Source organism: Peromyscus californicus, unplaced genomic scaffold (assembly GCF_007827085.1).
Source record: "Peromyscus californicus insignis strain IS unplaced genomic scaffold, ASM782708v3 Scaffold_16__1_contigs__length_79575227, whole genome shotgun sequence".
Lineage (NCBI taxonomy): Eukaryota > Metazoa > Chordata > Mammalia > Rodentia > Cricetidae > Peromyscus > Peromyscus californicus.
This window is the reverse complement of record NW_026294458.1, coordinates 29,397,502-29,420,518: the sequence shown is the minus strand read 5'-3', so window position 1 is coordinate 29,420,518 and position 23,017 is coordinate 29,397,502. Positions and strand designations below refer to the sequence as shown.

Sequence of the window (23,017 nt, the reverse complement as noted above, 5' to 3'; positions counted from 1 at the left end):
TACCTCTGGTCATGGTGTTTCTTCACAGCAATAGAAACACTAACTAAGACAACACTAAAGAAACTCATTTAGGGACACACACACACACACACACACACACACACACACACACACACACATGAAAGTTTGGACAGTTTGGAAGAAGAGTTGGGGGTGAAAAGAGAGGGTAACAGGGGTAAATATGTACATGTATGAAAATGTCACAATGAAACATATTATGTATAATTAACATGCTTATAAAAAGAGAACATTAACTAGCGATTTAGCACAGTAGTAGAATGTTTGCCTACCTTCATATACAGCACTCTAAAAATACAAAACACCCCAGTCTAAAAAATACAAGCAAAATGACATTCTTATATATTTCCTTCTTTTAAGTAATTTTTGTGTGTTTGTAAATAATTAAATTGTAATCTACTTCAAAATAATCTGCAAAGTACTTAGGCTATAATTTTAAAAGGAACTAACTTTCAAAAGTTATCATTACATTTTTTTTATTTCAGGACTGCTCACCTTGATGGAACCCCTTTATCTTTTTTAGTATTATACACCCAGTTGAGTAGTAATTTTCTAATGAAGGAGAGGAATTTTTTGCTTTCAGAATACTTCTTTATGGTCTCAGGACTCATATATCTAAAAAATACAGAGAAATCATTAAATGAGTTTTAAATCCTTTGAGATAAGTCCAATGCAGTACTGTCAGAATGCAGGAGGACTATTCTGTACAACGATGACTAAACAAGATGTTTCATAGCATAGCTCCAAGCCACGAACAGTAGATATACAACTGTGTAGTCGGGTTGTGAGACCAACTCATTAAAAGGAGTACAGATTGTTGGGGGATACAATTACTAAAAATCTAAAAGACCAGAGAGAAACAGTCAGCCATGTTTTAAATATTTGACACCTAGGTTTTTATTTTAGATGTGATCATTTGTTATGGCAATGAAGAAATGATCTCTCTAACATGCTTGTTCAAGGAGATAAAACTAGCTCTGTCAGGCTGGGATAACTGAGCAGTATATAGAGCATCTATCCCATCTCACACAAGTTTCCCTTCAAGGCAAGTAGTTGGGTTTAAGCGACTACAAAAAGGTAAACATGTTAACTTGGAGAGGTCAATGTCATAAGAGACTCAAAGGCATGTTGACAACGCTTACTAGAAGGTGCTTATAGATTTCCTTTAATTTTTGTGTTGAAATAGCTCAGATCTGTGAGTAGCGGCTTGGTTTTACTTAGCAAGTCTGCTTGATTTTATTAGGAATTTATCTTTTCTAGGTACTCTCACTGTCTTTATTGGAAAGTTCACCAAGCTTTGTGCCCTACTGTGCCATGTTGCTTAATTGAAGAGTATTGGAACCCCAAGTGCAAGGCTGACTTTGTCTTTCCTCTTGATTATTTTGTCTCACGCTGAAATTTATGTAGTATTTTTTTGCTCTAGGTATATATATATATATATATATATATATATATATATATATATATATATTTTTTTTTTTTCCTGTACAGACTGATCTTTATTAATATCTACAATTGTTGGTTACTTTATAGTATTAATATATATGGAAGACTAGGTACTTACTAAAAATCATAAACTTAGAACACATTTGGGGAAATCCTATTTTTCTTTTTTTTTTAAACCTCCATTTTCTTTTTTTATATATGTAAGAGATTTTTCTAGTCGTTTTACATATCTGCCATGGATTCCCCTGTCCTTCCTCTTCCCACTCCCCAGCATTCCCCTCAACCCACTCCCCATTCCCACCTACTCCAAGGCAAGGACTCCCCTGGGGGAGTCAGCCCAGCCTGGTACATTCAGTTGAGGCAGGTCCAATCCCCTCCTTCCTGCACCAAGGCTGAGCAAAATGTCTCAGCATAGGCCCTAGGTTCCAAAAAGCCGGCTCATGCACCAAGGACAGGTCCCAGTCCCACTGTCTGAGGGCTTCCTGAACAGTTCAAGCTAATCAACTGTCTCACTTATCCAAAGGGCCTAGTCCAGTTCCATGGGGGCTCCTTAGCTATTGGTTCACAGTTCATGTGTTTCCACTAGTTTGGCTATTTGTCCCTGTGCTTTTTTCCAGTCATGGTCTCGATATCATTTGCTCATATAATCCCTCTTCTCTCTCGTCGATTGGACTCCTGGAGCTCCACCTGGGGCTTGGTCGTGGATCTCTGCATCTGCTTCCACCAGTCACTGGATGAGAGTTCTATCACGGCAGTTAGGGTGTTCGGCCATCAGATCACCAGAGTAGGTCTGTTCGGGCTTTCTCTCGACCATTGCCAATAATCTATAGTAGAGTCATCTTTGTGGATTTGTGGAGACCTCTCTAGCACTCTGCTTCTTCCTATTCCCGTGGAGTCTTCATTTATCATGGTATCTCTTTCCTTGTTCTCCCACTCTGTTCCTGATCCACCTGGGATCTCCCACTCCCCTAAGCTCTTTTTGCCCCTGACCCTTGCCCTCTATTACCCCCTTCACCCCCAGTTTCCTCATGTAAATCTCATCCATTTCTCTGTTGCTGGATGATCCCTGTGTCTTTCTTAGGGTCCTCTTTACTGGGTAGCCTCCCTGGAGTTGTCAGTTGCAGTCTGGTTATCTTTCAGTTTACATCTAGTATCCACTTAGGAGTGAGTACATACCATGTTTGTCTTTCTGAGTCTGGGTTACCTCACTCAGGATGACATTTTCTAGTTCCATCCACTTGCCTTCAAACCTCATAATGTCATTGTTTTTCTCTGCTGAGTAGTACTCCATTGTGTATATGTACCACATTTTATTTATCCATTCTTCAGTTGAAGGGCATCTAGGCTGTTTCCAGGTTCTGGCTATTACAAATAATGCTGCTATAAACATAGTTGAGCACATGTCCTTGTGGTATGATTGAGCATTCCTTGGGTATATGCCCAAGAGTGGGATAGCTGGGTCTTGAGGGAGATTGATTCCCAATTTTCTAAGAAAGCACCATGTTGATTTCCAAAGTGGCTGTACAAGTTTGCAATTCCACCAACAGTGGAGGAGAGTTCCCCTTGCTCCACATCCTCTTCAGCATAAGCTGTCTTCAGTGTTTTTGATCTTAGCCATTCTGATGAGTGTAAGATGGTATCTCAGAGTTGTTTTGATTTGCATTTCCCTGATGATTAAGGGTGTTGAGCAATTCCCTAAATGCCTTTCAGCCATTTGAGCTTCTTCTGTTGAGAATTCTCTGTTCAGCACTATAGCCCATTTTTTAATTGGACTGTTGAGTATTTTGATGTCTAATTTCTTGAGTTCTTTATATATTCTGGATATCAGCCCTCTGTCAGATGTGGGGTTGGTGAAGATCTTTTCCCATTCTATAGGCTGTCATTTTGTCTTATTGACTGCCTGAGACCCCAGCCACTTCCTGAGGCTTGAAAACCAACTCCTAGCTCTCATTGGACCTAGAGTTGAGTGACTCTGCTCATACCCAGTGAGTCCTACCCCTAGGACCCATCACTGGGTCACAACCGATCCCCGGGAACACCTGCCCAACTCTGCCCCAGTTGCCAGCCAGCAGGCAGGGTTCCTGTGGGAAGGCCCACCAAGACCCCCCATCAGACCCTGCAATCTACACACCCTGCCCCCATACCCATCTGCCCGAGGCCCCAACCACTTCCCGAGGCTCAGAAACCAAATTGCCAGCTCTCATTGGACAAAGAGTTGTCATTGGACCAAGAGTAACCTCAGGAGATAGTGAATCTGCTAGCCCTCACTAGACCAAGAGTGGCTTTCAGAGAAGTAGAATCTGCCACCTCTCATTGGACCAAGAGAGGCTTCCTGAAACACAGAATCTGTCAGCTCTGACTGGACCAAGAGCCCTGATAAGACCAAGAGCGACTCCATGAGTCACAGAATCAACTAGCTTGGGTTGACCCAAGAGAAGTTCCCTGAGACACGGAATCTGCCTGCTCCAATTAGACCAAGAGCTAAGACTGGACCCACAAGGGTCCCCTGAGACACAGACACAACAAGCACAAAGTGGACCAACAGCAGCTTGCTCAGACACAGGCACCTATATACCTATTAGAGGAGGAGATGGGTAGAAGTCAAGGCAGAAGTACATACAACAACATAAAGATCAGTACAGCATCACCAGAATCTAGCCCTCCTCCAACAGCAAGACCTGAACATCACAAGCTAGAAGAAGCAGAAGAAAGCAACCTTAAGAACAGCATCATGAAGATGCTAGAGGCCTTTCAAGAAGAAATGAAAAATGAAATTGAGGAAAAGACAAACAAAAAAGTGGAAAAAATCAATAAAAAATTGAGGAAAAGACAAACAAAAAATTGGAAGAAATCTAGGTATATTGATATCATTGAAAGTGATTAAGTTATTCAGTTCTCCAGGATTTAATATTATAAAGTAATTACACGGAGATTCTTGTATGTCCATATAATCTGATTCATCTATAAATTATTTAAGTTATTTGTTAGATGCTACAGATAAACCATGAAGAAATACTGATTTCTGTTCTTAAGGGTCCAGTGGATGAAATATGCAAGTAACTATTTCCATAACTGTTGTCATGGAGGAAACTCTCCACCAACAAAGTGGACGTATAAATAGCATTCTGGGGGATAAGGAAACCTTTTTGAGAGAATTATTGTCTCAGATAAGATCCGGCAATTTTGCAGGTTCTTATGAATCCTAAAATTACGTGATCTCAGAGCCCAAATTACAAGGTAATTAATAACTAAGGCAGAAGCAAGACATGTCCAGAGGACTGAGAGGGAATCGACACAAAGAAGGGGTCAACAGTGCGCACCAGGAAGGAGCACAAAGGGACTGAAGGGATGGTGTGGGAGAGTGTTGTGACACATGACAGTCTTATTCACACAGGTAGAACACATATTCAGCACCAATAAATGTCAAGCCATATGCCAGGTACAAAGTAGTCAAGCATTGAATCTCAGCTCTGTAATTGATTAGACAAATAACCTCAAGTAAACTACTTGACTTCTCTGTCCTTCATTTCCTTCCAATGCATTATGGAGATCACAGGAGCACGTCCTTTAAGTTCTGTGAGGTAAAAATAGATAATGCATGGAACATGTTTGAAAGTGTGTCTGGCACTCAGTAAGAATAAACAATTTATTTAGAGTGTTATTTCACAGGGTGTTACATAGGCACTGTGAGTAGGTTTTGGTAACCTTGGCAATCACTTTGCTTCTTTTTTTTTACCACAGGACACCCCAACCTGTGGAGCTACTGAGCAATTCCAACTAAGAAATGGCAAAATCAACTTCAAGGTAGTCGTGGAAAAAAGCACGCGCTGAGAACAAGTGTGGTCAATAGATCTCTAGCAATGGGAGTACAGGGATGCTACTTGGATATTGCCTGCAGTGCCTGGCATGTGGCTTGGCATATATTGCTGCTAAATATGTGTCCTACGTGTGTGAATGAATTGTCGCGTGTCCCAACAACCTCCTGCATTGTCCCTTTAGTCTGTTGGCGCCCCTTCCTGGTGCGCACCGTTGACCCCGACTTTGTGTCCCTCTCAGTCCTCTGGGCGTGGCTTGCTTCTGCCTTAGGGCTTAGTTCAAAACAAATCAAGTGGGTTTTTTGCCCTCTGACGCTTTGTTTTTGTCACATTGCACGCCCACCCCCGACAGTGTAAAGACGGGGATTTTTTAGGGTGGCATTTATTCATTCATTAAAAGTTCTATTGTGCTCTGTATATCTGTCTTCTCTACAGAGGGCGCTGTATTATTTCAAAAAGATAACATTTTTTTTTCCAGCTCCTTCAATTCTATGGAGTTCCTGCAAGCATTTGAAAGGTATGGATTTAGAGAACATAAGGAGATTGTGTTATACATGGAAATATCTAAATCCATGTTAAGGAACTCAAGTTTTAAATAGCACATGTTTTATCATCCTTCCTGGATACATGAAATGTTGTAATGATTTGCACGACTGGCTGGAAATGAAAACTCTTATGCTCTTAGAAAAAGTCCGTGCTTGAACTACAATGATTATTTATTGAACAGCTGTGTTCCTTATAGATGTGTGTGTGTTGCATGCTATGGATAAACCATGATTCTCTTCTCACATACAGCTTTTCTCTTTACTGTGTAGGATAGCAACATGTGAATGGATGCAAGATTGGTACATCACATTTAGTATATATGACACCAAAGCTCAGGCTTATGTGTGGGATAATGAGCCAAGTGTACAGCTCTAAGCAGACTCCGTAAATGTCCTTGGCCTCACTTAAGCTGAATTTGAGTTTCTTTGGCATTAAGGGGGAGATCTGGACTTGGGGGGTATGTCTGAGCTCTGGGTGCACATGAGAACTACGTTATGGTTTAATTGTTCTCCTACTTCCAATCATAGATTCTCCATTCCCTTAAAGAGGGTGACCTGGCGGTGCTCCCCCAACATACCACCTTTCCTTAGCTGTTGGATCTAAGGGAATCAGCACCAGATTACAGACATATGCCTAGTGTTAACAGAGGGCATGTGGGGTCCATCTGTGCTTTGGGAAGGTGCACCTGTAAAGATTAAGGCACACGTGGTCTCTATTTAGGTGTTCAGAGAGGCTAAAAGGAAAAACACTTGCTATAATGTAGCTTTGAAAATGGGAAACCAAAAATGAGAAAAGGTTATTTCTTTCAGAAGATGCTTGCCAAATTCACCAGCCTGGAGGACTCAAGTGTGGGAAATGGAAAGGAGGGGATTCAGTTTGAGGGTGGGGTGCAGAGCATGGAGTGTATATGGTGCCAGACGGATGGAGGTTACAACACACAAGTGTGAAAACTCCTCCACACAGTGGCTTAGGGTAGAAGCCCTCTCTTGGCAACATACTTACTCTCCCTTCTTCTCACCAAAGCTTCCGGCTGCGCCTACCAACACCTGCACTGCACTCTGGGACAGAATCTCATTCCTGTACTGCCGTTGGTAGCTCGCCTGAAAGAAAAGTTGATTTAAATAATTACATGCTGTGGGCACAATGACAGTTTATCAGCTCCTTAATAGAAAAAAAAAATGATGTGTGAGAAAGAAGACAAACTCCCCAAATGACCTAACATGCTTGCACAGAAAGAATCTTTCTACAGAGTCCAGGTTACCATGTCAACACAGGATAGATCTGGGCATTGGGGAGAATAATCAGGTTCTGCAGGAAACTCTGGCACTGCGAGTCTTTGACCCGGGTTAAGAAAGGTAGAGTTCTGTGAAAAAATAACTCTGGGGTTGGTACAAGCTGTGTCCCACTGTGAAACTTGTGATGCATATTAGAATATTAAGGGCGTTTAGAAATCCTGATGGATTAAAATCACCTTGGCTCATCTTTATTTAAGCCCATGTTCCCAAATATTTTACAATACGCCTCTGCTAGCTCCTATCTATTAGATGACACAGTCACCCCTTTATTACATTTATTGATGATCTGCTGAGCTTTTGGGAGTCTGAGGTTGTGCGAGCTACCACTGGATGCTGTACCTGTCAGAAGTAAGCTGATCATGGTTGAGAATCACTGTATAGGACACATTTCTAAACTGGGATGTAGAATGTAATGGAAGGTTCCTGGGTCTGTAGTCAGGATTCTGTATACAACCAATGATGAAATTACAACACTTTTACTCTTGGAGGGTACTAGAAAGATAAATCAACTAACTTTGGGGAATGAGGGGTTAAAAAGCTGCTCTTGGGACTGGGGATACAGTTCCATGGCTGAGCACTTGCCCAGCATACAAAGGGCCTGGGCTTCATCCTCATTACTATTAAAGATGTCTCCATAGCAACAGGAATTCAATAGAGCAGCAGTCTTTTCCTTAAACAGCTTTAAAGAACATATACAATATATAATTAAAATATTATTATTATTAGCCTTAAGGTTAAAAACAGCAGTGTGTTTGGAAAAAAAAAACTGAGGAAGTTGAAAACAATTTGGACTCCATGAAATCTTAGAAATGCTAGTGGCAAAGTGGCTAGAAACTAGAAAAAAATCTAAATTTTTAAATGATCATTTTCACTAAACAGAGAAGAAATTGAAGACAGTTGATTCTACAAAGCAGCTCTTCTGGAATTACATGGTCTATATATGCCTTACTTTATGAAGAGTCCAGTCCATTCTCTGCTCTGCAGATGCAAAAGGTAGCCTTTTCAGGATAGTGTCAGAGACTGGATTTGTCTGAATTTGATATTTTGCTTCTCATCACCATTACAATATGTTAATACTCTGAATGAATACAGAATATTTTCTACACCAGACTTTCTTTTCTAGTGTACAACGGTAGAGAAGATATTCTTTCCTTTACCCAGAACTGGGTGAGATCTGAACAACAACATTCAAAGTTTTGAAGATTGTGATAGGCCACTTAGAACAGAGAGTGCAGAGATGAAATTGACCACATGGCAATAAATATGCAAAGATGGCTAAGGTGAAGAGTTACTACAAGTGCACTGAGAAGATTGAATCTGCCTTGAAAAATAAGGTTTCTTGTTTAAAAAAACACAAAACAAAAGCCCAATATAAAAAATCAGGGGTATAACAGCAGTAATCAAACATTTGAGGAAAGAAATTGAGAAGGTACAGGGGCTGTTGATTGTGTAGAACCCAGGTTGAGATAAACAAAAAGAACTGCAGAGGTCATGCAGTCATCTTAACCCCCCACCACCATTTTGCACATGGGGAGAATAGAGTAAATAGGTCATTATTGCAATAGTAATAAAAGCAAGACTTTTAGGGGAGTCACCTGCATATGTTTTGAGGGTTCTGGAATGCTGTGTTTTCCTGAAATAAAAAAAAAAATCTAGAAATGACTTAAAACCATGGTTTTAAAAAATTCTAAACTCCAATGAGATAAAAATAAGTTGGAAACATCTAAGTGGGAAAATAAGCTACAATTTATTTCATAAATAATTATAAATATGTATCACTTTACTGCCTTCATATAAACATATCACTAACTAGATGCAACTCTTGCATTTTAGGCCTGAAAAAAATCTGTAGAAATTAAGTGACCAAACTTTTTTCTACATTAGGAACATGAGCTACCAGGTCATGTCAGATTTGTTCCATAGGCTCCACTGAGATGTGTACTGCTACTGATGGCTATGAATGTGACCATCACAAACTAATAGACTTAAGTAGAACATTAGGAGGTGTGTGTGTGTGTGTGTGTGTGTGTGTGTGTGTGTGTGTGTGTGTGTGTGAGACTTTTTTTTGTAATTTGATTGCATGGTTCTTGAGTACAAACAATGTCAAAAGTTTGGGCATACCTAGCTACTAAATCATTGAGAGGTAAATCGTATAGATTTTTTTTTATTGGAAATGTTGGAAATATCAGTGATAAATACAATAGCAATGTTTTGAAGAATGTGTATTTAAGAAGGCATATCTATAAAAAGCTGAATGTTTACAGAGTAACTAATAAAATTGTGATTAGGAAAAAATATAAAATTAAAGATTGAAAATTATGAGAAAAAATAAAATTGTTTTAGAACTCTGAATTAAAATAATCTTTGTGTTCTCAGCCATTAGTACCTCATATGCTAATTTTCTTCTTTAAAAATAAAATCATAAGAAGAATGAGAAAAAAGAAATGGGAATATATATATAAATATATATTTACTAAAATTAGTCTATGATAATGTTTTTAATTGGAAGTTGGTAGCTAGATAATTATTCACAGTTTAATGATAAAGCTACACATGCTTTTGTTAGTTTGTTTTGAGACAGGGTTTCACTATGTACACCAGGCTGGCCTGAAACCCGTGGAGATCAGCCTGTTTCTGCCTCCACAGTGCAGGGAAGAAGGTATGTGCCACCATGCCCAGCTAAGCATGCATTTTAAAGTCAACTTAACAGGCAGAAAGAACAAAAAAGCATTGTTCATTTCTATATAAAAGAAGGAAAGAAGTCAGGGAAGGGAATGCAGGACAATAAAACAAAACCAGCAAGAGAGATACTTGAGAAGAGCAGACTTAAGATACCCAAATAACCTGACTGCTTTTTCTTATAAAATATAGACAGTGTTCAGAGAGGTTCAAGTGAACAAGTATTGAGTACCTATTATGCACCTCATATTACGCTGTTCAGCATTAGACATAGAGTATTAGATGTACTGATAAATCACAATTATTGGGATATTGCTACTTTACTAGATTTACCTGGGAAGGAAAATGAACTCTTTTTAAAAGGTAGAATTTATTCTATTTCCCTTCCTAGGGAGATCCTTCTCTCTTTGCTAGATAGTTGTGGATGGATGGGGGTGGGTGAGAGGATGGGGAATGGGAGGATCAAATGGGGAGGCAGAGGGATGAGAGAGGGAGCAAAGGGAATGGGGGGGGCAGCAAAAACTAACGGTCATTTGAGGGGTTGTACGGAAACCTAATGCAGTAGATGCTGTGGGATAATGCTCTGGTACACTGGTTTAATAAAATGCTGATTAGCCAGTAGCCAGGAAGGAAGTATAGGTGGGGCAAGCAGACTAGGAGAATTCTGGGAAGAGAAAGGGCAGAATCAGGAGTTGCCAGCCAAACACAGAGGAAGCAAGATGACGAGGCAGAACTGAGAAAAGGTACCAAGCCACGTGGCTAAACATAGATAAGAATTATGGGTTAATTTAAGTGTAAGAGTTAGTCAGTAATAAGCCTGAGCTAATGGCTGAGCAGTTATAATTAATATAAGCCTCTGTGTGTTTTCTTGGGGCCAAGTGGCTGCGGGACATGGGTGAGAGAGATTCATCCAGACTGTAGGGCTGGGCAGGACCAGAGAAACATCTGGCTACAAGTAAAAGCTTCTTAAAATATATACATATATGAAAGAACTCTAAATAGAAGCACTAAGTAACAGAGGAGACAAAGTCCCAGCTAGAAATCTTTTTGCCTCCAAAGGAAACCCCCAATTCTAGTAATGTGTTATATCTAATTAAGCTGTTGTTGGCCAAAGAGGCCCCAGGGGAACCCCCAAATGACCCACCCTATTGCCAAGGCTATTGGTTACTCTCCATAAACACATGGTAAGGCCTTATATCTGAAGACAACACAGAGAAGTCAAGCTGGTTCTTATCTAGACCCTTCCTTCACCTGTACTGGCTAATATTCATGATAATACAGGGTACTCTGCATGCTACTAGAGGAGAATGCTAACCATCAACCCAGATGAAAGCCCTGTGATCTACAGTGGTGATCTGCCTGCAAGATATGATACAAAGCTTGTGGGAGTAACCAACCACCATCTGGTTGGTTTTAAGGCCCACTCCATGAGATGGGGCCCATCCCTGACAGTGCTTGGTTGACCAAGAATCTGAGCCTAGAAAGGACATTAATCTAGAGGAAAACCAAACACTATTCTACTAAAGCAGTACTTTTAAACCTTCCTAATGCTGAGACTCTTTAATACAGTTCTTCATGCTGTGGTGACCCCCCCCCACCATAAAATTATTTTCATTGCTACTTCATAACTGTAATCTTGCTACTGTTATGAATTGTAATGTAAATATATGGTATTCAGGATATCTGATACATGACTTCTGTGAAAGCATCATTCAACCCTCCAAAGGGATCACCACCCACAGGTTGAGAACCACTGAGCTAAAGGAATGTACCCACAAAATCTCCCGATGACATTCTTTTATACTTATAAATCAGTGCCTTGCTCAGCTGTTATCAGAGTAGCTTCCTCCTACAGTGGATGGGAACAAGTACAGAGATCCACAGCTGATACAAAGTACAGAGGGTGAAAGACCTTGGGTCATCCAGTTATAAATGGGATGTCTCCATCAAATATCTCCTCTTGGGGTTCAGGGAACCGTGGAGGAAAAGGAGGAAAGATTGTAAGAGCCAGCATGGATGGAAGACACCAAGAAAACAAGGTCTTTCTAGACATAGCAGGACTGATGCATGTATGAACTCACAGAAACTGTGGCAGCATGCACAGCACCTGCGAAAGTCTAAGTCAGATGGGGTCCCAGCACCAAGATGAATAGAAAATATCTCCAATTGATAAACGCTTGAAAAGGAAAAATCAGTTTTCTCCACCAGAGCCTCGCTGGGTATACACAATTTAAGGGCACACCTCACGCCCATAAGTAGATGGCCAGCACAAAAAGAACTCAATTGTATTTTGAAAGAAATTTTGTCCTACAATGTTTGATCAGTGCCTTTTTTGTTGTTATTTTTTACCTTACAAGTCTTTTGTTTATATATTATGGTTTCCAGTTTTGTGTTTTTTCTGGGATTTCTGTGTGTGTGAATGCGTCTCTGCATCTATATGTATTTCTTGTGCTTTTTTTTGAATCTTTTTTTCTATTTGTTTGTTTTGTCCTATTCTGGTTTGTTTGTTTTTATCTTAACATATAATTATTTATTATTATTATTATTATTATTATTATATGACTATTTTCTAATGAGAGGAAAGACAGGCATGGATTTGGGTGGGTGGGAAGGTGAGGAGGGTCTGGGGAGGGAGAATTGTAATAAGAATATATTTTATGAAAATATTTTCAATAAAGAATTTTAAAGTAAGATTTAATAGCACAATATATAAAAGATATAAGTGAATCAAGTGGTATACAATTTTTTAACTCTGGGAGAATAGTGTGTGTACGTGTGTCTACATGCATGAAGTACGTGTGGCAATCGGGATGGGGCAGAAACAGGTGGTGGTGGTAGCTGTGGGCAGGAAGACTGATGACAGAAATTGTGTGGTAAGCACATCACTTGGAGAACCCATGTGGCAAAGTGAGCAAAGAGAAAGAAAAAGTCCGTCTGCAAGTTTGTGAGCAGAGCAAGCGCATCAAAGAGACACCCAGCAAGATAGAGGCGGATGCTGAGGCTTGAGACATCCAGCAAGAATGAAGCAGTCGCTGAGCCTTGAGACATCCAGCAAGAACGAGGCGGTTGCTGAGCCTTGGGCTTTTGGAGGTCGTTTGAGGAGTGGGATGGATGGCAGCTCTTCTTGCGATGGGGAAAGCTGAGCTGAGTGTTTGGAGAAGCAGTTTGGAAATAGCCCGCTGTCCGGGTTTCAAGATAGTATCTAGCATGAAGCGGGCATACGCAGACAGACGTACAGTTGTACTAGCGGCTGATTTTTTTCCACCGATTTTTCTATGACACCAAAATGTTTCAGTCTGGGAACTTTCACAGAAGAAATAGAAAAATGATTTCTACTTCCTGAATCCTGTAACAATACATGGTATGTGGTTTCCATTATTCTATCGCATTCTTTTTCAGAGTTAGCGACTAATTCAAACTCCCCTTTCTGATTCCCTAATGAAAAGGAACGATCGGTCATCGGGCCTAATCACCCGGGTTTAGACCAGCCCCAGCCCCATTTCCCTTCTTTCTAAATCCTTCTCTTTGAAATTGTGGTCTGTCCTGTTCCTGTTTCCTTTTGACCCACATTTTCGCCCTCATTTTGCTGGCTTGTATTCAAGAAAGGGTACTTCCCTCTCTTTACGTTAGAAGCAGCTCAGAGGTAGGTTCCAAGGCAAATCCCTAATGACTGGCTTTTCTCCCTTTACCTTAGGGACCATGGCCCCCCTGGAGCACCAGCTTTCAAAGAGATGGAAGAGCTAGCAAAAAACTTTCCCCCAAGCTCACCTAACTGTGGGAGAGGAGACAGTCTTGCCCTTCAGGTGGTAACACTTAATTTGGTATGACAAGTGTGACATCTGCAGGTGAGGTTCAGCACTAGGCAGCCATGCCATTTATCCACTATGGAACTGGCCACTGATGCTTCAAAGCACGCAGGCTCTTGAGAGAGCAGAGTTTAAGAAGCTTTGACTACTGCCGAATAGAGAAAACTCACAGCTTACAGATAGCCCATTTCCCAAGCAGAATGAACAGGAAGAAAGCTTAGAATCCTGAGTGGCTGCCATAGTTGAAAACCACAGAGTGCTCTCCGTGTAAGGAGACCGAACACAGATGCCGTGAAAGGGTGAGTCACAGCGTGTGGTCAGGATTCTGACCTGGATGGAAAGCTGCAACTAGGCTCAAAGTAACTGCCCCGAGTCTTGTTCACTGCCGCACTACACTACGGAACTTCTCTAAGTTCTAATTGAGATTTAAAGGAAAGTACAACAGCCTCTTTAAATGTTACAACCCAGCTGGAAAGTCATCCTGGCAGTCCAGAGTCAAGGTGTACCACAAAGTCACACCGCACAACAAATCTCACAAAACCAATCTCACATGAGAGAGAGGTGAGGAGGGGGGCTGCCTCGACAGTGGCGAGAAACAGCCGAGAACTGGGCAGAACACCAAGTTTATATAGGGTTTCTTGAGGTGTGTGTGTGGGGGGGAGCTTTCCAGTGTGGCCAGCGATTGGAGGGATTATGTGACCGGATCTTAGGGCAAGATCAGGGATTGGTGGGATTTTTCTTGTAGGGTGGGGCCTGGCCACTGTCTGGTCTTGGGAGTGGTAATGATGTTTACCCCCTTTAGAGAACAGCTGTTAGGATCCTTAGGGAGGTCTGGGGGTTGGGTCTGGCCGCTGGAGCTCCGCAGGAGGGGATCTGGCCACTTGCATGCTTGGAGGGTTTACAAAGTTTACAAAGGGAGTGTCTGCTTACTTGAGTTGGCATGAATAACCAACAGCCCCTATCTGCATTTATTAGAGGATTTGGTGGAAATCTTTGAAAAACAAATGTCTTGGTACCAGCTATTTTAAACACAGCTGAAGGCTGCTGTTTGCATCTGTGAAATCCCCAAACTAAACACCTTTTTCTTAATCTATTTTGGATTTCCTTCTTTCTCTTCCTTCTTCCCCCCTTCCCTCTCTCCTTCCCTCCCTTCCCCTCTCCTTCCTTCTTCCATTTTCCTCACTCCCCCACTCTCTCTTTCACTCTCCTCTCTAGCTTCTCTCCGAATTCCCCCAAACACCGGTGAAGGTGAAGGTTGCTTTCGGACTAGCATTCGTAGGTGGATATAATCAAAATCTGCTGAGCAAGGGGAAAACTGTTCAGGACAGTTTTGGGTCCCCAGTATGTTTAAAGGAGTGCCGCGGAGAACTAACTATCTGTGCTGACAAGAGACGCCTGTTGGTCAGCTCCATTGCTTCAATGTTGAGGGTCTCATCTATTTCCTTGTTGCAGTCTGGACATTTCACCTTCTGATGCTCTGTTGTTTCTTGGTAATTCAACTAATAAAACACGAAAAGAAGCAAAAGCAATACATGACTATTAATGCATTGTTTAGCAGAAATATCTGCAATCGCACACTAGTGCTTTTTTTTTTTTTGAAAATGACAGATATCTGGTAGATATATAAAAATATGCAAGTGCCCCTCATTTGCTCAAGTGTCCTCACCATTGATTCAGTTCTATAGGAGATAAGGTAATTGACAGGTGGTAAGGAAGGAGCTGTACCTTTCCTCTCTGTGGAATTATGGAGAGTTTATAAAAGCTATCACATATACAGTCACACTTTGACTTAGCGGTCCTGTGTGGCTCCCTGACAACCTCAGCATCACTTGCTGGAAATACGCATACTCTCATCACCCACCGCATCAGAACTGGAGCAGCTGGGTAGCAATCACTGTCTATTGCCCTTAGATTTTGGCGGCCACTGATTTAAACGAATCATTTAGGGCCGAAAAAAAAAAAAGTGAGCATGTGTTAAAGAGATCTGAAAATTTGGAAATGAAGAAAAAGATGTAGAAATTTTGCCAATGAAGAAAACCAAAGCTTAAAGAAAATCATTTGCTCAAGATGATGGAAAAGATCTAGAGATACAGGCTTCTGATTCTAGGTACTAGCACAGTGGTTCTCAACCTTCCTAGTGCAGTGATGCTTTAAGACAGTTCCTCATGTTGTAGTGACTCCAACCATAAAATTATTGTCATTGCTACTTCATAACTGCAATTTTGCTACTGTTAAGAATCATAAGGTAGATATCTGTGTTTTCCAATGGTCTTAGGCAACCCTCGTGAAAGGGTCATTTAACTCAAAGGGGTCATGACCCACTGGTTGAGAACTATTGTAGTGGGGAGACTGAGGCAAGAGGGTTACAATTCAAGGCTTTGTGTTTACAAGGCCAACCTTCATGACTTAGGCTGGGGATGTGGTTTTGTAGTAGAGTACTTGCCTAGAGCAAGGCTCTACATTCTGTCCCTGGCTTTTAAAATAAGCAATTAGTTAAAAGCTAGACTATAAACCAGGTCTTCTTAGTGTGAGGCAAGGGCCATATCTATAACACAGTTATCACCCCATAACTGCACCATACAGAGGACAATACCAGTATTTTGTCATCTGCTTCCAACACTAATCAAGTGACAAGAGTAATTGCCTGGGTACTGCCTTATGACCAGATGAGGAATGGAGTGAAAATGCCTGATACCATAATATGCATCAGAATCTCCATTGTGGGAGCAGGAAGCTCAGGAATGTTCCAGAGGGTCCTGATGCAGACAAGTCAGCAAAATGCTGCAATCAGATACTCAGTAAAATTGAAGAAACCCTTGGAATCAACACAGTATTTGTATAGCTAGAAATTGTGGTTGAATTCCTGGACAGGGCTGGGTTCTGAGTCCCCAGCTAAAGCTTCAAGCCCAGTTTATGGATATGAAATGGACTTGGGATCCTGCTTCCCAGAGACTAAACCTCTGCACTCCCCAAAACTGTGATGTAGAATAAGACCACAATGAACACCGACATGGCATGGGACATGGGAAGAGAAGAGGGACCTTGGGAAGACTCAGGGACACTGTGGACTATTTCCTTCATGGCAGTTAGGACTCAATGCTGTGATGACTACTATTCTTTCTTTTTTTTTTAAAATCAGGTTCTCTTGTAGTCCAGGTTGATGTCCTGAGCAGTTTAAGCTGACTAAATCTGACCTGGGAGATCCTACAGTATTCCTCAGATATAGATAGTGCTATTTCACTAGCAGATAAACTTTTGGTACTGACCTTGGCTTCTGTTTTATACAAAATGCAACTAACCACACACTAGGTTATAACCAGTGCTTAGCATACATAATAACTTAAATAAATTATGAATAAATAAGTGATTGTAAGACCATTCTTTCTCTTGATTTAATGAAAAGAGGACATTTTCTGAGCCTTGCTTTCTTCTTTCTTATATTATCTTTAAAAGGCAATACCAATACGCTGTTCTCTCTCTTTAATTTATATGTATTTCTTCTGTAGTCAAATGGGTTGGGACTTCTACTTTGTCATACAATAACCACAAAAAGTCTTAAGATGTTTTCCTCACTATTACAGAAAATAAGAACTGACCTTATGGATAAAAAATTATAAACGTTTTGAATTTGAATTAATACTTATAATTTGATCTATATTTAATGGCAATCACATTTACTCTGGTAGAATAGAGAGCTATGGTATGCTTACTTCATACGGATTTTGAAGTCTAATTGCTTTCTCAACCATGTTCCAGTCAGCATTAGCAAGATCTTTGTCAAATTTGAGTGCCGTGGCTGTAGACTTGGTGAGCTCTTGAAAGTGTTTGAATGTATAATAAACGGATTTATGTTTTGTTGATGTTACATCACGGAGACCTTAGGGGCAAAGAGTACATTTTACAAACAACAGAAGGACATAATTTTGATATGAATTATAAAATTTCCTTTTGTTCTTTACTTATCCACACTCATCATTTGTGGTGTGTGTGTGTGTGTGTGTGTGTGTGTGTGTGTGATGTATGTATGTGTGGTGTGTGCATGTGCCCTTGTCTTGTGTGATTGCATGTGGAGGTCATAGATTGATACTGAGATGCCTTCTTCTGTCACTTCCTCACCTGATATTTTGAGGCAGGGTCTCTCACTGAATGTGGAGCTCACTATATGAGCTACACTGGATGGTCAGTGAGCTCTTGACATCTACCTGTCTGTGTCTCCCTGTGTTAGGACTACATGTGCAAGCCACCATATCTGACATTTTTTGCATAGGTTCTAGAGATCCAGATTCATGTCTTTATATTTTTGCAGGAAACACTTTACCCACTGATCCATCTCCCACCCTCACCACTAAGAATATTTAAACATTAAAGATTCTACATGAACTTATTAATGATAATAATACTTACTAATGTTCAAAGTGTTTGCACTTGTATACTACTTCCTGAGATCCAACTGTAAGCATAATAGTATGTTTATTTGAATGCCTGCAATACACTAGGGAAAGATGACTCAGCATTTTGTATGCACTGGTCTTTATTTATCTTGACTACCTTTCATGGTGAGTTTTTTCTCTCTTTTTTCTAAGTGAGGAAACTGTCCTGTTTGTCTTGATCTTCTTCCTTCTTTGTGCTTGGATTAGAATTTACACAACTGGCATTCTCCTTTCTCAGGCATCTACACTGAAGTTATTGGAACTCAGCTTCCATAATAGTCAAATAAGCATGCCGGATGAATTACCTGCCTTATTCTCTGAGTATCAAATCCCTCTACTGTTTTCTGCCCTTGAACATACACTTCTCTAGCTTCCCCAGGAAAGCATCACTTGTTATCTTTTCTGTTTTATTTTGTGTGTGGTTTATTTATTTTCATGTATCTGTGAATCTCTCAAATCTTGACTTGACTTATTCGTTGCTTGTTTTTAATTATTCAAATGTGACCTCTGCCAGCTCTGAAATCTTACCTGTCTTCAGAACGTAATACTTCTTACAATAGTGCTTAGTATCTAGATCATTCTTACTAAAAAGCTTGTTGAATAATTGGATGAACTTACACTACTCTTTAACTATACTAGGTTAACATAAATAATCATTTAAAATAAGTTTATTAGCCTGAATAATTTATACATTTTAATACAGTGATTCAATTAGAAAACACTGATTTGTGTTTAGATGGATACTTTCTTATTAATGCTTCTTAGAATATTTGGAATAACTAATTTCTTCTCTCACCATCATAAACAGTAGAGCTTACCTAGTTTAGAAACTGCCACTGGCAAAATAAATCTATTGATAATCAGGGTAATTAAGCATACGGACACTCCATGAAATAATATCTAGAATTGAAAAAAATATATTAAATAAATATTCAGAATAATTTATTATAATATATTCTATATTATAAATTGAACTAGGTTGTTATATGCTAACAGATGATTGTAGCAAGTGAAGAAGCTGGATGTCGGTCATGGAAAAAGTGTCTGTAGACTCACTATGTCCTTGTACACATGCATCTTTGGGCACTTTTTAGGAAAACAAACAAATGAACAAATAAAGAGTCAGGACTCCGGCTTCCCTCTTGAGGTCTGCAAGGTTCTTTGTAATAATCTCACCTTAAGATGCAATAAAGGGAGAAATATTCTAGTATGTTCTGTTATGACACTACTTAGATGATTTTACCTGACAAAATCTTTTGCTTCCTAGCATTATTAATACCAGGAAATAGAGCTAACAATCAACAAGAACTCTCCTTGAATGAATGGATTCTAGAATAAATAAATAAAAACAGTTGAGTGTATGTCTTGTGACATACTGTTTAAAATGATTTATAGTTTTTAATTTATCTTCATCTGAAACCCTCAGACCTGTGAAGAAGGCTGGGTGTCTCTAAACTGGTAGGGGGATGAAAATTATTGGATTTTCCCCCCAGTCTTGCAGGTTCTTGGCCAGAAGCCTCGCTCAGGTCCTTGTCTCTTGGCTCTCCCTATAGGTTAGTTCACAACTTTCTCAGAATGAACAAACCACAAAGAAGGAACCCTTTCCTCCAGGGAAGTCACATGGGGATCGCACTTCAAAATCACATTTAACACTGAACAACACTCTTCTCAAATACTCAAACACGAAACTGTGTCTTTCTTTACTTGAGATTTTTCTCTCTCAGAACCAAGAGAAATGTCAGAGTAGGCGAGTAGGAGGGCCATGTTTATGTTCGGTGTCCCTTTCATCTCACTCCAGACCATGATGAACGCCCAGCGCCAGCTGAACCCATGACCAAGTCGAGACAAAATGGGGCTCATTAGTAAAAGGACCAGAAGTCTAGAAGACAAAACACATTTTAAAGTTATTTTTGTGGTTGACACATTCTCCCGTTTTATTCTAGTATATTCCCATCTTTCATATACTGTTGTCATGGCTCCAAAGGGAGTCACATGTCACAGAGATACTCGCAGAGAGAATGATTTGTCACTTCTTTGCACTGCCAAGTGGTAGGGTAACTTTGCTTATGCGTGGGGTGGTGCTTCCACACACGGAGGACAAGGGTTAGACATTCTATAAGGCCACAATAACAAGGGGTAAAGAGAAAATGAGAGGAACTGTCCTTTCTTTCTTTTTCTTTACAGATTTTCATCTTGCTCAATTTGTCTTCATTGTCCAGTTCTTTTCCATTCCCATGTCACCCCCCAACTGTTATACCAATTTTACACGATAACTTGTGACAAATATTTGGAATTAGTGGGTTGATGTCAATAAGCTAACTAATCTTCCTAGATGGAAGTAGAATGTTATCTATTTGAGAGACAGGTAGTTGAGAGACTCCAGTTATGGCCGGCTTTCTTAGTGTACAGCTCCATGTGATGTAGACTCTTCTTTCTCTTAAGACTGGAAAAAGGGACTGCAGAGGTTATTGGGGGGAAAAGAAGAAATTTACAAGTAGGCTTTCATTCTGGTTGCTTAAAGAGCCGTTTCCAATTAAAGTTTTGAATTCAAAGAAATGATAACATAATATTGAGCTAAATCCCAAGATACAATTTCTATGGTTAGGTAGAAACCTTGTACAAAGATAAGAAATACTGGATGAAATATGTCAAATATTAATAGTAGTTGCCTTTTAGTAATTGTAGTATATTCTGAAGCTTTTTAATCTTCAGAAAGTTTACAAAGTGTTTGAACTTCTCTAAAATTTATTTAAAATCTGACAAAACTCCTGGGCATTACTTTGCCAATGATTACTTGAGAAGTTTGAGCCAACTAACTGTTCATTCTGAGATATGAAATAATTTCGTTATTTTGGAAAATAATCTTCAGATAAATTACTATAAATAAAATTTTCATGGTATTCTTACCTTAAAATAATCAGTGTGAAGTAGATATTTATTGAATAATATACATCAGAAAATGATATGTATAAATACATGTGTGCAGGGATTAGAAGTCCAATGAAAGTAAACACCATAAGAAAACTAACGAAGGACAGACAATTCCAGAATCTGCATTTTTGAGAAGAATAATATATAGTTAATTAACATGTTTGTTATAAAGATTACCTATATGAGAGATAATGCAATTGTCAATAAAATAAAGATGAACATGTTATTTACTAACACTCAATAAGGATTAAAATTGAACTCTGAAGAAAGACAAACTAACCTAGGTAAACAGGTAATTTTAAAGCAATACAAATTAGTTTATTTGTGTAAATCAGTAACTTTCTTTTTCCACTGAGTCTGAAAGAAATATTTGGGGTGAAACTATATGCAACATAACATGATAACACAATGAGTCAACATCCAGACACCACTGTTGACATAACTTGAAAACACTGATAGTAAAAGTGTCTTTAAGTCCTAAAATCACTTACTGATACTAAAATGTCAAATGATAGATTTAAGCAGTGGTGGAGAATGTGCTAGAAATTAGTACAGAAGTGCCAGGAGACAAAAATCACGAGTTTGCCACGAAAACACTTCAGTTCATCGATTTAGGAGACAAAAAGGCAGACAGCGGTTACACGAGGACCTAGATGAGGAGGGACTGAGTAAACAATAAGATGGGTGGGTTGGTTAAGGATGACAGGATCAGTGGTTTGGCTGAGGGGTTGCAGAGTTGTGAGAAATGGAGGACTGGAGAGAATTAGAAAAATGATGAGAAGTGGAGATGCTTTTTCTCTCAGACAATAGAGTGGACCTTCTCTAGGTTGTTGAAGTAAGCAGTTGGACGAATCACTATTGTAGATTTCTACCATCCAAGAATAGGACCTGGTGACTGTTATATTTTAAATAGATTCCTGGCATTAAGTTGAGATTATGCAGTAGTTATTCATATGTCTATGGAAGTGAGTGGCTTGGGCAAGATAGTAGGTATACTCATAGGAGGGGAAATTGAAAGCTGCAAAAGTTTATGTTTGTCAACATCCCTAGCAATAATGGTAGAATAATGTTGACCAGAGTCAGAAAGATATCACAGTGAAATCTTCACTAAAAGGGTTGCAAGTTAATGGGAAAATAGATCCCATGTAAACTGAAGATTAGGTGATCTGTTTTGTCTAAAATTGTGCAAAAATGAATGTTACTGAGAAATTAGTGGGATAGTGTACATATTAGTATATTACTCCATGTAGATATAATTGCTGTGGTCATTTCATAGCTTCCAGTTCATAAAACAAAGTGAAAACAGAATAGCTACTCACTCAATGAGAAATGCTTCAACTCCTGGTTTAAAACTTGAGGAATTTAGAAAAAGTCCCATGGTGGCCACAGTAAATATTCCAGACATTCCAACTATTTCACCTATGTTTAGAATAAAAACCAACAACAACAACAAAAGGATCAACTTCAGCAGTAGCATGATCTCTGTTGGATGTGAAATGTCAAATAGTGTGACTGTACACAGAAGTTATCCTACTTGATTTCACCTAGAAAACATTACAAGTTATTACTACTGTCCTTAGTTTGTTGCCTCCCCCTCAGATGCACACCATATTGAATAGTAAAATATGTGATGCGCATCTGTCTAGTACTTTGGCTTCATATCATCAGCAGTTCAAAAATCTCTTCATCTATCCCAGTGAGAGGCTAAACATCCTTGGCAGACCTACTGTTTCAGAGGAATTCTGGATAGGTGAATTGAAAATGACCTGGTGAATTTCAGAAGGACCAACCCACTTCATAAACCTTCTATTTGGAAGAAAATAAAAGAGCTATGTTTTGTAGTAGAAGTCAGGAATTGGGGACAATAAAGCCACAATATGGATTTCCTACTGTGTAATTTTTTTATTGGTGCATTTAGTATAGAAAAATTGAAAAGTATAAAAAACTATTGATGGATTTTTGTAAAGTGGGTAATATACTTGTGAAAACCTCAATTATGTGGTATAGCTCACTTCTAAGGTTGTAAATATAATTGTAAAGAAATTTTTGGA

At 39.5% G+C, this 23,017-nt stretch overlaps 1 protein-coding gene and 1 long non-coding RNA gene across 4 annotated transcripts in view; one reads left to right on the top strand and one right to left on the bottom strand.

Annotated features, from left to right (window-relative positions):
- Positions 1-23,017, top strand: part of LOC128112070 (uncharacterized) — an 82,973-nt gene that overhangs the window by 27,446 nt on the left and 32,510 nt on the right. For both annotated transcript variants that reach the window (XR_008218834.1, XR_008218835.1), the window contains exons 6-7: positions 5,206-5,268; positions 5,758-5,796. This is a non-coding gene — a long non-coding RNA (uncharacterized LOC128112070). The remainder of the gene's footprint in view (positions 1-5,205; positions 5,269-5,757; positions 5,797-23,017) is intronic.
- The window catches only part of Slc9c1 (solute carrier family 9 member C1), a 77,760-nt gene that overhangs the window by 34,388 nt on the left and 20,355 nt on the right, over positions 1-23,017 (bottom strand). For both annotated transcript variants that reach the window (XM_052740805.1, XM_052740804.1), the window contains exons 7-14: positions 22,286-22,385; positions 20,943-21,086; positions 19,740-19,914; positions 18,854-18,935; positions 17,316-17,482; positions 14,979-15,104; positions 6,828-6,925; positions 514-633 (exon numbers count right to left, since the gene is read on the bottom strand). In XM_052740805.1, coding sequence (XP_052596765.1) covers positions 514-633; positions 6,828-6,925; positions 14,979-15,104; positions 17,316-17,482; positions 18,854-18,935; positions 19,740-19,914; positions 20,943-21,086; positions 22,286-22,385 — 1,012 coding nt within the window. The remainder of the gene's footprint in view (positions 1-513; positions 634-6,827; positions 6,926-14,978; positions 15,105-17,315; positions 17,483-18,853; positions 18,936-19,739; positions 19,915-20,942; positions 21,087-22,285; positions 22,386-23,017) is intronic.